Source organism: Larus michahellis, chromosome 1, assembly GCF_964199755.1.
Source record: "Larus michahellis chromosome 1, bLarMic1.1, whole genome shotgun sequence".
Taxonomy (NCBI): domain Eukaryota; kingdom Metazoa; phylum Chordata; class Aves; order Charadriiformes; family Laridae; genus Larus; species Larus michahellis.
This window is the reverse complement of record NC_133896.1, coordinates 216,919,870-216,934,375: the sequence shown is the minus strand read 5'-3', so window position 1 is coordinate 216,934,375 and position 14,506 is coordinate 216,919,870. Positions and strand designations below refer to the sequence as shown.

The following is a 14,506-nucleotide window of genomic DNA, read 5'->3' as shown; positions in this document are numbered from 1 at the left end:
CCTTTTGGGTCTGTTGCAGTGGGAGGCTGTGGGTGAAGCAGGTGATGCTCCCTGCACATACTGTAGGCCTTCAGTGGCTGTCTTTTGCAGTAAAATCTAGGAAAAGGTGCTTGCAACTTGCTGGTCTCTTGTCCTACGATGAGACGCACCAGGGACTGAAACCCGTGTTTGTCTTGGCTTTCACAGGCTTGACCTCTTCTGCAGCTGAGGACATGGCAGAGACCGTCCAAGAATATGGCACTGAGAACCTCCTTCTCCCCTCTACCTCTGTGGTTGCTCCCTTGGTCTGCCACCCCTTGCTCTGGTGAAGCCCTGTCATGGTTTTCTGGCCTACAACACAGTCCCTTTGGACCCCACACTCGAAGGAGCACTGCTACATCATGCAGTCCAGCCACAGGACATGCCAGGGATGGATGCTTTAGGGAAGAAGTGTCTTAGGAGGGATACTAATACTCTCAAGTCACCCTACCTGCCCCAGCACAAGGTATCTCATTGCCAAGGTGGGTGCACGCTGAGCAGCCAAAGATAGGTAACGCCATGGGAACTAGGGAAACGGGGCCAAACGCTGCGGCTGAACATCCTGGATTTTGTTCTTGTTGTTTTTTAGGTTATTTTGGAGTGGGGAGGGTCAGATTTGGGATCTGGAGGAGAGGATGGGACTTCATTCACTTGGTTAAGGAGAAAACAGCCAGGGGTTTGGGTTGAGTGTGATGTGATTGCAGTCATGATGACCTGCTTCTCCTTGAAAGACAGTCCTTTAAAGGAGGTTTTTGCACATGAACAGTTTTTAAGGACCTGAGGCATCCCTGAAGAACCAGTTTTTGAGCTGGACAAACACAACGCAAAGCCAAGGTGTTGAAGACAGACTTTCCCCTGGCATGGGGAACTGCTTACCTTCTGCCACAGAGACTCCCGGGACGCCAGGGAGGAGCAGGCAGCCACGAACCAGCAGTTCCCGACCTGGCCCTGGTGTAAGTCATGGGAGCTGATCCCATCCACAAAGAGGTGTGGATCATCGCAGATTTCCTGTGGGACAGGAGAAAAAGAGACACACTGGGTAAGCAAGGAGACAGGGAAATCAGGAGCAAAGGATTTCCTTCTTGGCAAAGGAAAATCTCTCTCCCTCTTCCTCAGGCTCCATTTAAATCCCACCTGCAGCTTTCTGTTGGCCTCACTGGTCATGCCGGGGGCAGGAGGACCTTGTCCTGCCTTCTGTCTCACCAAGACATGGGCAGCATCACTGCTGAAGTGACACCAGACCTACTCCCTGTTCTGCTCCAGCACCATCACCGCTTCACTATATTTATCCCTGGTGATAATGGTACGTTTTCGCACCGTTACAGCCCTAGTGACCCATCTCCTCTTCTAAGTCCACTCTTTGTTATTTCTCATAAGCCCTTCAGCTTTCTCTCCTCCTTTACAAGCTTCGCCCTCTCTTATTTTGCTCTGGAAAGCACGACAGCAGCACCCAAACCCATTGCCTCCCATACTGGAACTTGTGGATCCATCCAAAAATAAAACCCTGCAGGAGCAGGGCAGAGCCGGGCACCTAGATGAGGAATCACAGAGCCTAAATCAGAGAGTTCATCCGGGAAAGCTCAACAGAGATCGATGGCTCAGCCATGGTTTCAAGAAGCCAAGTGTCCTCGCCCAGGAGGTCTGTCCTTCCAGATGGAGAAAATTCAGAGAGCCAAAAGTTTTGCAGCTGGGCCAGGAGGATTAAATGCTCATTCTGACACCAAAACCAGCATGGTGGATTGTGGATGGGCACCATGAACGGAGAAACTTGGGTAGAAGGCCAGCTAGGAGGTGAGCTCATCCCTCCAACCACATCGCCTTTCCTCTGCCTGGCTCCTGCCAGGCTGCCCTCCCTTCTTCCCACTCCTTCTTAGAGCCTAGCCAAGAAAGCACTTAAATATCAGGAGGTGTTGAGCAAGCTCCATGTGAAACACTGCTTTTTTTTTTTTTTTTTTTTTGGTATCTTTTCTCCTGATCAATCCAGTTTGGAAGGTCACGTCCAGCTGGAGGCTGGGGGTGGATGGGACAGACGAAGAGCTGAAAGAATCTTTTCCCTGTTGTTATTATGTTTAATTTGAAGGGGGGGAAGGAAAAGCAGACTTTCTTTCTTCCCCCACACCTCCCAGTTTTTCAGGCTGGCTGCACCCAGAATAACATGTTCCCCCCAAACTTTGCACAACAGGACTTGCATCGCCTCTGCCCGTCACAGGGAGGAAAAGGAATCACCGCTTTGTAAGCACCTCCTTCTGTTCCCACCTAACCCAGCCAGCACCGTACACCTAAAAAATCACCTGAGCTCCATCCAGACACAAACTGGGCAGGGATCACACCCAAGGGAGAGGACCATTCCCCTGCCAGCTGCTGGCATTGCAGGAGGTTGGGATAAGCGCTAGAGGGAGGCAAGCTGACAGCCACCAAAGGCAGGAGCCACCTGCACTTCTCAGCATCGCTGAGCGCAGAGAGGGATGGAGGAGGAGCGGTGGAGTTTAACTCCTCTTTTATACCCCCAAGGAAGCCCCCAGCAGCAGGGGATGCGTCCATCCTGTCTGTTGTGATGGGATGGGGATGTCTGCAAGATCAGCTTTTAGCAATCCTGCTCTGGGGGGCAGAGGCCCCGTGCTTGCCCCATTTGAGGACCACAGTTGCCCCTTCTACCCTTGGGTGAATCTGCAGTGTACAAAAAAAGGAGTCGCTTGGTATTATGTAGACAGGGGAGAACATGAAAGCATGACAAACATATCCTGCTTGGCAGAAATTAGCACAGGGTAGAGGGACCTCAGAGACCTTTCCTAAGGTTTCTGAGGGACCTCACAGACCTTTCCTAAGAGCCCTAGAGGGCTCAGAGACCTTTCCTAAGAGCAGAACCGCCAGTTAGCTGTGATTGCCCCACCACCAGGAAAGAGTTTGCAAATTAAAACCCCGTGGTTGCTCATTTTAATAGAGGGAAGCCTTACGTACTCATCAAAAGAGCAGCCTGCCCTGGCCCAGGCGAGGGGTGCAGCTCATTAGACCCTACTCTCTTGGACCCATGGCAGCAACAGAGGTGCCATGGCTGGAAACGCTCGTGCCAGGGAAGTTCCCTCTGCAAAACACACTTCTCACTTGACTCAGCTTCTCTTCCCACTAAGGCAGATGGGTCCCTAAGGGCGTATCGTCTCTGACGGGTTCATTCAGGCAGCTCTTCAGATGCTGCAGTAGGCGTTTCCCATTCAGGTGCACACTTGGATGTGGCGTTTCAAGGTGCTTTTGGCCCAGCGTGGTGGTGGCTGAAAACACACGCTTGCTCTACAACTTAGCAGCCCATGGACTTTTTAACCTCCTTCCCTCATAATGTGTTAAACCCCATGGCAGTTGGCAGCTGAATTGGAAGTTTCCTAGGAGCACGAAGGCTGCTAAATGCCACAATCCTCTGCTGTGGCAGGGGGTGACAGCCTCTCCCTTGACCCAGGATCTTGCACGCCTGGTGCCAGGAGGTGCATCAGGCCTTGGAGGAGGAGTGATGTTTTGCATGACAATCAACTCAGCACAATACACAGGCCTGGCTGGGAGGAAACACCACGTGAGCTCTGCACAAAACTTGTGCAAATCCCAAAATGCTCAGTGAGTCTTCCCAGGAGTCCACCTTGAAGGACAGAGAGGGATACTCATGGTTCCCTGCAGAAGGACCACGCAGCACCCTCAAGCCCTAGGACTGAGCTCAGTCCCAGTGGGCTCCCAGTAATCCTAAGCACAGAATCACCAAATCAATGCGGTTAAAAGGAACTTCTGGAGATCATCCAGTCCATCCCACCCATTCAAAGCAGAGTCAGCTAGAGTAGATTCCCCAGGACCATGTCCAGTCAGGTTTTGAATACCTCCAGGGATGGAGACTCCACAGTCTCTGGGCAACCTGTGCCAGTGTTTGGACCACCCTCACAGTAAAAAAAAGTATTTTCTTGTGTTTAAATGGAATTTCCTGTTTTTCAATTTGAGATCACTGTCTCTTGTCCTGTCACTGGGCACCACTGAGAAGTCTGTTTCTGTCTTATTCATTCCCTGCGATCAGGTAGTTATCCCCCTGAGCCTTCTCTTCTCCAGACTGAAGAGTTCCATCTCTCTCGGCCTCTCCTCGTGTAAGATGCTCCAGTCCCTTAATGATCTTCATGGACCTCTGCTGCACTCACATAGGGGAAGGCAGCATTGCCTCCTTGCTCTAACGCTGTGGAGCTCATCCCATCAGGGTAAGACTCATCCGTGGGTCAGTCTTCCCAGCAAAAACCTTCTGAGAAGGTTTCCCAAATCCCCTCGACTGGAGCTTCCCCATATTAAATTACTCGGATTCTTCAGTCCCTGTTGAAGCTGCTGAGCTCCCACTCACACATTTTGGCCCTGGTCAAAATGTGTGTCCTTCAGTCTGCAGGGATGACACTCCCTGGATGCTCTGCCTGTACTGAGGTGGGAGCAAGGGACCAAGGCTTCAGCAAGGCTGCAGTTCCCCCCAGGATTTCATGGAGCACAGTGGGGCCCTGGCGTACAATGCAGCTCCTTCAGGGTGCAAAGTACACTCAGAGCCATGAAACACCATGCCCACATGCAGAGGTGGCTGATGAACTAGAGACCGGTGGGAATTAGGTCACAAAAAGCCAAGAAAAGCACTGAACATAGTTTCTCTTTTCATGCGGACAGAGCAGAAAGAGATAAAGAGTTTGTTCTGCAGCCAGACTGAATTACGGGGCCTGGGGTTTGTATGTGCAAGGGGAGGAGACAAGCAGGGATGTTCTCATCACAGAAGATCATCACCTTGGTTTCCTCCCCTCCCTGCCGTGCAGCAGACAGAAACCAGGTGAGCAGTAACATTTACCCAGGCGGGCGCTTCTCCCAAAAGCAAACACCACGTCACCCTCCCAGCGCCACGACCCTGAGAGGAGAGGGCAGCACACAAACACGCACACCCCCACGCAGGACCTTCTGGGTTCAGGCATCAGCCACCACAGAACCAGCTCAAACCACCCCATGGCGCCCAAGGCTTCAGCAAACAGCGAGTCCGTCCTGTTCTTCATCTCACTGCAGCCAGCAGGTCACGGCTGCTCCTAGTCTGGACATGGATGGTGAACAGCAAGGAATGGGAGGGAAAACCAAAAGCTATGGCTGCAGGGAAGCTTCAATGTATTGCTCTTAACCCTACCTTGGCCAAGAGAGCCACCCATGCCTCTTCACCCCCAATGAGAACCTGTCTTGGAGGATCCCAAGGATCCTTAGCACCATCAGAGATGATTTACCCTCCCTAAAAGTGGTTGCTGAAATGGCCACTGAGCTCCAGGCAAGAAAACACAACTTAGAGAATGCTGGTGTTGATGGTCCTATGAAAAGATACAGCCTGATAACGCAGGGAGGGCCAAACTAGTGATTCAAAGTTCTGGTGATTCATATACTCCTTCCCACATCCTTCCTCCTGCAGGGGATGCGGGACGGAGGTGGAAATCAGAGCCAGGGCTGGGAGAGGACTTTGAGGTCCCTCTCGATGAGAGGCTGATTGCAGAGGTACCAGATCTGGCTTATGGGAGCCCAAGAACGGATCTGTGCCAGTTTGCTCCCTCTGACTTTGGGCTATTGAAGCCCATTAAGGAAATAAAAGACCCAATTAGTGCAATTATCTTGCACTTGGTGGCGTAATTTTGCTTCCCACCAAAAAGCGTGTGGGCTTTTCCTCCACTCTCCCCTTCAGTATTCTTACCTCCAAAACACACATTTTCCTCCCAAATGCATTTAAACCAGAAAATATCAGCCTCGCCTTCCCCAGCGAGTCCCGTTCCACACAGGGTAGTAATGAGCAAATCACCCTCTAATTGGCTTTTTAATTTGGCGACTGTCTTGTAAGCGTTTCCCGGTGCAGATTTCTGAGCTGTAGATGTCACTGGGGATCTGGATCACGTCAAGCCAGCTGCGGGGAGGGGAAAAAGCGAAGTGGGGAAAAATAACCATGTGAGCTACAACATCTGCTGCACGCCGGGACCATTTTTCGCTAACAAGATTTTGCAAGGAGCAGAGCAGTCTAATTGCATTGCAGAGCCTGGCTGTTTCGGGAGCAACGCTTGCACTCAGACTCACAAAATCAGCAAGATAATCAATTAGCGTGGCAGCGCTTCCCCCCCGCCCCCGGGCAATGGAGAACCAAAGGGATCCTGCGTCTCAAATGTCACTCGCAAAAGAGAGCAAGAGGCGTCCAAGCGCCGCGGGTGACACGGGCGACACAAAGGTCCCTGCGCTGCCTGGCCGTAGGTACCTGCATTGGGATGTCATTTTGCAAAAAGGGCAAATTAAAAAAAAAATTGCACACGGGGTGACACAGGGAAAGGAAACGAGGTGAGTTTAGACACACCTTTAGAGGTGTGTGTTTTCAGAGGGATTATCATTTCCTCGGTGCCTCGGCTTCACACACACCGACGTGGTTGGCAATATCCACAAGCGGTAAATCTCTGTGTTGGGGGGTTTGTATTGCCCCAGTCAGGCATCCCTAATTCTAATCCACCCAGTGTATCTCCACGTACACACAATTCGTATTGGTTATCAGCCCCCACCCCGCGCAAAGGGCGTTGGACGCTCCACCCACAGCAAACAGGACTTGCTGGTAAAGGGAAGGCATCAAAAAAATACGCTCCCCACCAACCCCATGACTCGGCCTCTGCCATTTGTTTTGGCACCAGAAAGAGCGGCAGGTGGGGGGACGGTGGCAAACAAGATCTAAAGGTCAATTTGCAGGTTTAGCAGCCTCAACAGGTCCCTTTGTGGTTTTATCTTCACGGTATCCAAAGTACAAAGGCACCAAAGAAGTCTCTGTGAAAGCAATGAGAGGTGGAGAGACGCAACACCCTGCACCTCCCCGGCAGCATGGGAAGGAGACTGGAACAAGTGCAGAGACCTTGGACCCGCCGTTCCCGTTCCTCCCGCCCGCACTCTCCAGGGATGCACTCTTGGAAAGCCTCACCATTACTCAGCCCAGGACTTCTTCGGTCTCCGCCCAGCCGAGACTGATGCAGAGGCCACCACAGCATCTCCACGCATTCAGATGCAGCCCTCCCCACGTTGCCTCTGCCACGGTGAGTTGTTTTGATGCGTCTGGTTGCAGACCCACTAAGAAAAAATATACTCTCTGGATCCCGACAGCCCTGAGATCAGCAGAACTCGGCTCTGAAGCAGGAAGGTCTTCACAGACCTCGCTGACAAACCTGGGGGTGGGATGCTCAGAGCAGTGCGACGACGAGCCCCGGGTTACGCCAGCCAGAGGCAGAAGTGGTCCCTCTTGGTTTCAAGCCCCAGTGCAGTCTGGTCACCACACGAGCCATCGCTCCTTTATGGAAACGACATCACCTGGCTCCTTTTCACGCTGCATCACCTGAGCCAGCCTGACCCTTATGAGTACACACAACTACAGTCCACAAAGCGAAGGAGAAGACACTGGGGAAAGGCAGCAGCTTTCAAGGATGGCTCCAGCTGGATGTCCTTCCCTTAAATCTTAGTACCTGTAGGTGTGGGCTCTAGGGAGCTGCTCCAGAGGTGGAGGACCTCCATGGCTGTTCTAACTTTAAAAAAACCTCCCACAGCTGTTTTAACACCCTATGACAGATATACCTCTCACATTCACTGCAGTGCTGCTGGCCACCTTCTCCCAAGCTCCCCCATCCTCCTTCACATCCCAGCCTTGAGCTCTCCTAAGGACCTCCCTTGACCCAGCTCCCTTGGGATGGCGCTAAGGACTTGCAGGGTGAGGGACAACCCTGGTTTGGCAGCGTCATGGGTTTAAAATACACCCACCCTCCAAAGCCCGTCCTCTCACCGTGGCACACTGCTCCCTCAGTTGTGCCAGCACTTCCAGTTGTGGGCTCTAACCTCAACCAGAAGAACTGCTTTGGCTTGAAACTCTCTGCATCACGCCCCAAACTTGTTCTTGGGGAGATTCACAGTCACGTTGGTAACAAGTGAGGGACCGTGAACCACAGCATGAGCCATGAGGATGTCCCACAGCTTGCACCAGTTTTAAGCCATCAGTCCCCACCCTGGAGAACATGGTGGTGGGGACATGGTGGTGGGAAGGGAGGAACCTACTCAAGTAAGCCTTGCTGTGAGAAACCACAGTGTTTTGGGAGGAATGATACAAAACCACGCACTATTGTGAAATCCTGGAGCCAGCTGATGGGGCCACGAGCTCACCTGCATCGTTTCTGCCTCCAAGTGACATAATTCAGGTTTGGCACTCATGCCTGCTGCCCTGCCTGAATCCCAACTCCTGCGTCTTACTGAAAGCCAATCATCTAAAACAGGATTTAGGAATCTAAATCACACAGAGGTTTTGTTGTCTTTTCTCTTCCCTTTCCTTTTCCTTCCCTTTCCTTTTCCTTCCCTTTCCCTTCCCTTCCCTTCCCTTCCCTTCCCTTCCCTTCCCTTCCCTTCCCTTCCCTTCCCTTCCCTTCCCTTCCCTTCCCTTCCCTTCCCTTCCCTTCCCTTCCCTTCCCTTCCCTTCCTTCTTTTCTTTTATTATCCTAAAAGCCAAGTTATTGATGGGAAAAGAAAGAAACTGAAGCTGCAATGGAAAAATCACCTCCACCTTCCACTGTGCATATCTCAGATCAAACCCTCCTCACTACTTTTCCACAGGGAAACCTCCCACACCCCCTTGGGCCACACTGTCCTTTGGTTTGGGATTGTATCATATTTATAGCACAGCAGCACCTCGATCCAAGACCAGGACCTGGACCCCACCACAGTCCATAGAATCATAGAATCATAGAATTGTTGAGGTTGGAAGGGACCTTTAAGATCATCGAGTCCAACCTTTAGCCTACCCTGACAAGAGCCACTTCTAAACCGTGTCCCTCAGTGCCCCATCTACCCTTTTTTTAAACACCTCCAGAGATGGTGAATCCACCACCTCCCTGGGCAGCCTATTCCAATGTTTAATAACCCTTTCAGTGAAAAAATGTCTCCTAATATCTAATCTAAACCTCCCCTGACGTAACTTGAACCCGTTTCCCCTCGTCCTATCACTTGTCACCAGGGAGAAGAGGTCAGCCCCCATCTCTCTACAACCTCCTTTCAGGTAGTTGTAGAGGGTGATAAGGTCTCCCCTCAGCCTCCTCTTCTCCAGGCTAAACAACCCCAGCTCCCTCAGTCGTTCCTCATAAGGTTTGTCCAGATTAATCCCTGACTACGCAATGATGATGAAGAGGTTATGATAAGTTTAAGCCATTTAAAGCAATGACTTCCAGCCCACACCTATTCTGGTTACTCATACCCTGGGTGTAGCTTTGCAGAGAAACCTGCTTTATGAGAAAACCATTGTCTAGAAATGGGGACTCGTGAGCTTCTGCAAACAGGGAGGAAGGACAAAAAGGGAGAAAACGATTATTTAGGGAAAATGATTCAATTTTCAGCCACCAGGAAAAGGCCGAGTTCCTGCCACTGTCAAGAGAAGGAAGTGGAGTGGAATTTGGCAGCAGGGCTGGCTGTGAGCACCCAGCATTAGCCAGCGCTGGCTGGCACCTCGAAGTGGGGTCTCCCTAAAAAGAATGAAGCCTGTATTTAACAACCGTCTTCTCATGAGGCCACGGGCTCAAGTCATGAAACAGCAAGAGTTCACAGGGCCGTCAAACCCAAGCAAGCTTCACCTCTCCTCCATAACATCCCTTTCCCCTGTGGTGATTTCCTCCTGGCCTGTTCAACTTTCCCGATAACACAGGCAATACGCAGCACTTCCAGGAGGGACTTTGAAGCCTTCAACTCATCCTCATTTTGCTGCCAGTTCACTGAGAGACACAACAATGTAGGTACAGCAGCAGCTTCAAGACAGGAACATGCAAAAACTCCCCCAGCAATAGCTAGCACGGGGTCTCCACACAAGCTCACTACATAGTTTACATGGGCTAAACATGTGTATGGTTAGACTTTTAGCCAGTTTCTCCAGTTATTAAGCACTCTATTTACATTTTCCATCATTAATTCTTACGTAACTCTATCAGTGGTATTTGTATCAGACCACAGTCAAACTTTAACCATCCATGACCACTCCATTAAGATGGTTTGTCTGCCCTTTTCCTTCTTGGAGGGGAACTGGGAGAAATGCATCACTGAATGGTGGTTTCTTCCCAAAGATCCAGAAATATTAAAGATGTGGGATGCTTTGTTTCATCTCTACGTGAACACACAGGTCACCCCTCCCAAGCTGCAGTCTCTTGCCTTGTTGGTCAGCAGAGCTCCTGCTGGCCCCAGCTGTCACCCGAAGGGGACAGATGCTTCAGCTCGCCCTTGCTGACCTGATTTCTTCTTGTGATATCTGACACACCACCAGCCTCAAGGGGTGGAGAAGTGGTGCCAGTTTGCCCCTGACCCACAGGGACTGGGAACAGTGGCTGAAGCACTGATCTCCTTTAGGGCACCTGAGAAGCCAGGGCCAAAAAGGGGGTGAAGCCAGAGCATCTGGTAAAATCCCATGAGAGCATCACCCTGGGGTGCTGCTTTTGGCCCAGCTTTCTATGCCGAAGAATAGTCTAAAAGGGACCTATCGGTGGGTTTTCATAGAGATGAGCCTCCAGATGAGGATGTGAAGGGGTCAACAGATGACACAAGTGGGCACCCCACTTGATCCTGGCCAGTTCAACTACCGAGTGCCTGCACTCTGTTCCGGGGCACTGCCAGCACCTAAAGGCTTTGTCCTTTCTCAAGGGTGCTTTTCATTCTCCTCCGATCCCCCGAGTGCCCCAGTTCAAGACTGATTTGCCCACCGGGACAGAGCAGGGAGCTGAGCACCAGGTCCCTCCAACCACACGTGGCGGCGAGACAGCCCGCAGGTTGGGAACGGATGGCCACCAGGGATGGTCAAGCCACGGGCAGCACCATCCCAAGGAATTCATCCCCGCCATTGCACAGTGTTTCAGCACACACGGGTCTAAATGATGGCATTGGGCCAAGTGCCTTCACTTAGGACAAAAATCTCTTGCCTCATAAACACGTTTTGAACCTTTGCAGGGCTTTGGGTCAGTATTTACGCACTCTCTGTGTTCAATTAAATATATCAGAGGAAGAACGGTGTCATTCCACTTGCTGTCGAATTGTGTCGGGGTTTTTATTTAAAAAACAAAGAGGGAATTTAACGCTCCCTACAAATAATTCAGACGGTGTCAGTCATTTGGCAGCATGAAAAGGACAAGCCCTTGCCCTGGGGTGTTTACAAAGGCAGACGCTAGCTGCATTTATGCATCCCCGGTCAACCCATGGATGCTCCTCGACTGGAGTCCAGGCTCTGCAGAGCGAGGCAAGAAGGAAAGATGATGGAGAGAGGGTTTATATCTGCTTCTTTACAGGTATAGGTATCCGTTGGCCCCAATTGCATATGCATTACAGAGTTATCATAATATTTAAAGGACACAGAAATGTAGAAGGAAGCGAGTGTGCACACAAGACCCAAGGGGTGTAAGCTGAAGGTAAGTCAAGCCACGCCAAAAAATTAAAAATGCAAAACCTGAGGTCTTTAGACTGGTCTTTAGAGCAAGTGATTCAGAGTCACAGTGGATTTTCCTCCCCTGGAAAAATAAAATTGGATGGTGCTTAGAGGAAGCAGGTCAAGTTTATTTCAAAAGGGAGTTAATTCAAGGAAGTGCTGTGACCTCGCGTTACGCAGAAATCAGCAACGGTTTCCTCTGGCTTCGAGTTCGCCAGACCAAGGCAACGGCTCCTTTTCTGCAGAGCCAGCGTGGGTCCGGGGCTGTGGTCCTCCCACCAGTGCTTCCTCCTCTTTGTTTCTTTCTTTAACCACGTCTTGCAGCAGCGCGGGTCGGCCCTCGGTATTACCGCATCTCATGTTTAATTTTCCTTCTGCAAGAGGAAGCACCGTGCCTGATCGAGCCTTCGCCCTTTGTGAGGGCTTCAGCGAAAGGCATTTCTTCCAGCAGGACCAAGCCTGCCCTTAACACAGGCAAATCACCCCAAAATCCCATCCTCTCGCAGGGCTCAAAAATTCAAGCTCACAGGCGATACAGCACCTCCCAGCTCGCACCAAGATTAAAAGCCTGAGCTGATGCAGGGTATAACTAGCTCACTATCTATCTGCTCCGCAGGCTGAATGTGCCCCTCCAGCATCCCAGAGCCAAATCCGGGAGGATTTGCACCATTCCCAGCCACGGAGGGCGGAGGGCGCCATGGGCTGCATTCTGCGACACCCTCTGCTATCATTATGCTCTCCCCCGTTACCGATAAAATAATTTCTAGACACCGATGCGCGGTTGCATTAAGAAGCAGGCAATGAATCTAATCCACTGATTTTACTGTTGGTTTTGCATTTAAGGCTGTGTCCTTCCGACGCTGAGGACAGAGCAGGCTGGCTGGCTAATTCCTTATCAAAGGGCTGCAGTGAGCCATACTCACGCCAGGCAGCTTATCACCCCCATCCTCGTTGGGGCAAAGGGGGAGAGCGTGTTTGCCTGGCACCACGGGGCCGTGGCCCTGGGAAGATGTGGTGAGATCTGCTGGAACATAAGCAATGAGAGGAGAGACCTTTTAAAATAAGCATAAATAATCACAAAAATTATCCTGTCCACCCTTGAAGGGAAGGGATCGGGGGTGGGTGGGGGGAGCCTGTTAATGGTTTAAATATATAAAAACAAGGTCAATTCAGAGACTGCATTAAATGGTGACCAAATCCTTCCCTGGCAAGGAGCGACCAGACTGGCAATCAGCTCCAGACTTTACAGAAAACGACAGATAAATTAACAGGCGAGCGGCTCATAAATTCCCAAGCTGAGAAGCACAAAGGTCTGGAAGGACTCCGACTCCCGCGATGGATCACAGACAGATGAAAGACTCCGCTGGGAGGAGACGGTCCCTCAGTCCATCCAGCAGCACAGAGGAGCCACGGCATCAGTGCTAACCACGAGCATCCTCCCGGTGGGACCAAAACTGAGCGAGACAGGCCACAAAGCTGCAAAAAGCTGAGCAAAGACATCCCTGGAGCGCAGGTGCCAGAGGTTAGTATTTCTGGCAGAAGTAGGTCCAGGTGGGGCACCAGAAGGTTATTGCTCCCAATGACCGTTACCATTTTAATTGCTTCCACGCATGCCTGCTTTGGGGGAACTCTCAGAGCAAAGAACTGCAAGAACGTAACCTCTGTCTTCCCCATTATCTTCACCCTTGTGTTTTTGCCAGCTTCCCAGCCTGTGCTATACACTGGGGAAAAGACCTTTTAATGCAGAAACTTGCGGGCAGGCAAGTGCCGGTCCTGCTTTTAGTGAATTAGTTCATTGACTCCTTTCCCCTTCCAGGAAAACCCCGCGGGGATTGATTGTATAACCCTCACTCAGCATGAGAAAGGAGCTAAGTGCTTAATAACTCAGGGAAAAAGGGGATCTGAGAGATGCTCTCCCATCCTGCAACATCTCTTCATCTTCCAAACACAATAGCACCGAATTCAGGAGACAACGGATATAATGGACAATGTACACAAATCAGGCTAGACGTGCATCAGGCCGACAGGGAAGTGGTTACTGAAAAATGGTATTTTCTCAGTTTCTAAAACAGGATTCCTCTTGTCTGGCTGGAAAAAAAAAACAAAACCCACAGGGCTGTGAATGAGAGCACCTCTCCCCGGTGCCATGGTAGGGCTGAAAATGCCACGGCCCTACTGCACTAAGACCTCCCGCTTCTCACAACCCTTCCCAAAACACCCGGCCCCTCTGTCTCCCCCCAAAGTTACTCTGACTCTCCCCTCCAAATGACATTGCCTTCATCTAGATAAAATAATATTGCCATTTAGCAAGAATCTACCTTTATGCTGTTTAATCAGTGACAACCTCCCTTGACAATTCCCACAGCGGGAACTCGGTGCTTGCAAGCGAATGCCGGAGAGATATAAAAATACTGAGAAACAGGGTTGGAGGGCAAAACTCTTCCCCTGGAGACAGGAGGGTGTAAGACTTCATCCAAGAGAGTTTCTCTGGTGGTTGCAATCAGCTGGGCTTGAACTCACAGTGCAGAGGCGCAGCTCAGGTTCAACCATCGTTGCATGTCACCTTGAGCCACCCAGTCACTGTGACAACAGCCTGCTTGGAAACCCTCGTGCTTCGTCACAGTTTCTCGTTACACCACCTTTGGTGCAGCTCAGCACTGAGTTGCCACCTGGTCCCCTCCGAGCATCTTTGGGATCTCCTGTCTCAACCGCTCTGCATCGTAGAGAAGACCATGGGGTCTGCAAAGTCCTGCAACACACTGTTGTGGACGCGGAAACACTCAGCTCACAGCAGCCCACTCTGCCTCCCAGGACAGGGAGGAAAAAACCTTCTCCAGGCTCAACCTTGCTCCCTGGGAAGAGCTGAAGGACCACAGCATGTAGTTCACGTGGCGCGACATCACATCTATGGCCTAAGCCTCCCAACCAGGCTCCTTTTGCCTCCCACAGGAGCATAGAAGATGCCCATATTGTCCTGGCTGGTGACCAGTCTCAGCAGCAGGTCATCGCTTGGTGGAC

At 51.2% G+C, this 14,506-nt stretch overlaps 1 protein-coding gene across 3 annotated transcripts in view; it reads right to left on the bottom strand.

The window, feature by feature from the left end:
- CAPN5 (calpain 5) overlaps positions 1-14,506 on the bottom strand; it is a 64,841-nt gene that overhangs the window by 24,130 nt on the left and 26,205 nt on the right. For all 3 annotated transcript variants that reach the window (XM_074572325.1, XM_074572324.1, XM_074572326.1), the window contains exon 3: positions 895-1,026. In XM_074572325.1, coding sequence (XP_074428426.1) covers positions 895-1,026 — 132 coding nt within the window. The remainder of the gene's footprint in view (positions 1-894; positions 1,027-14,506) is intronic.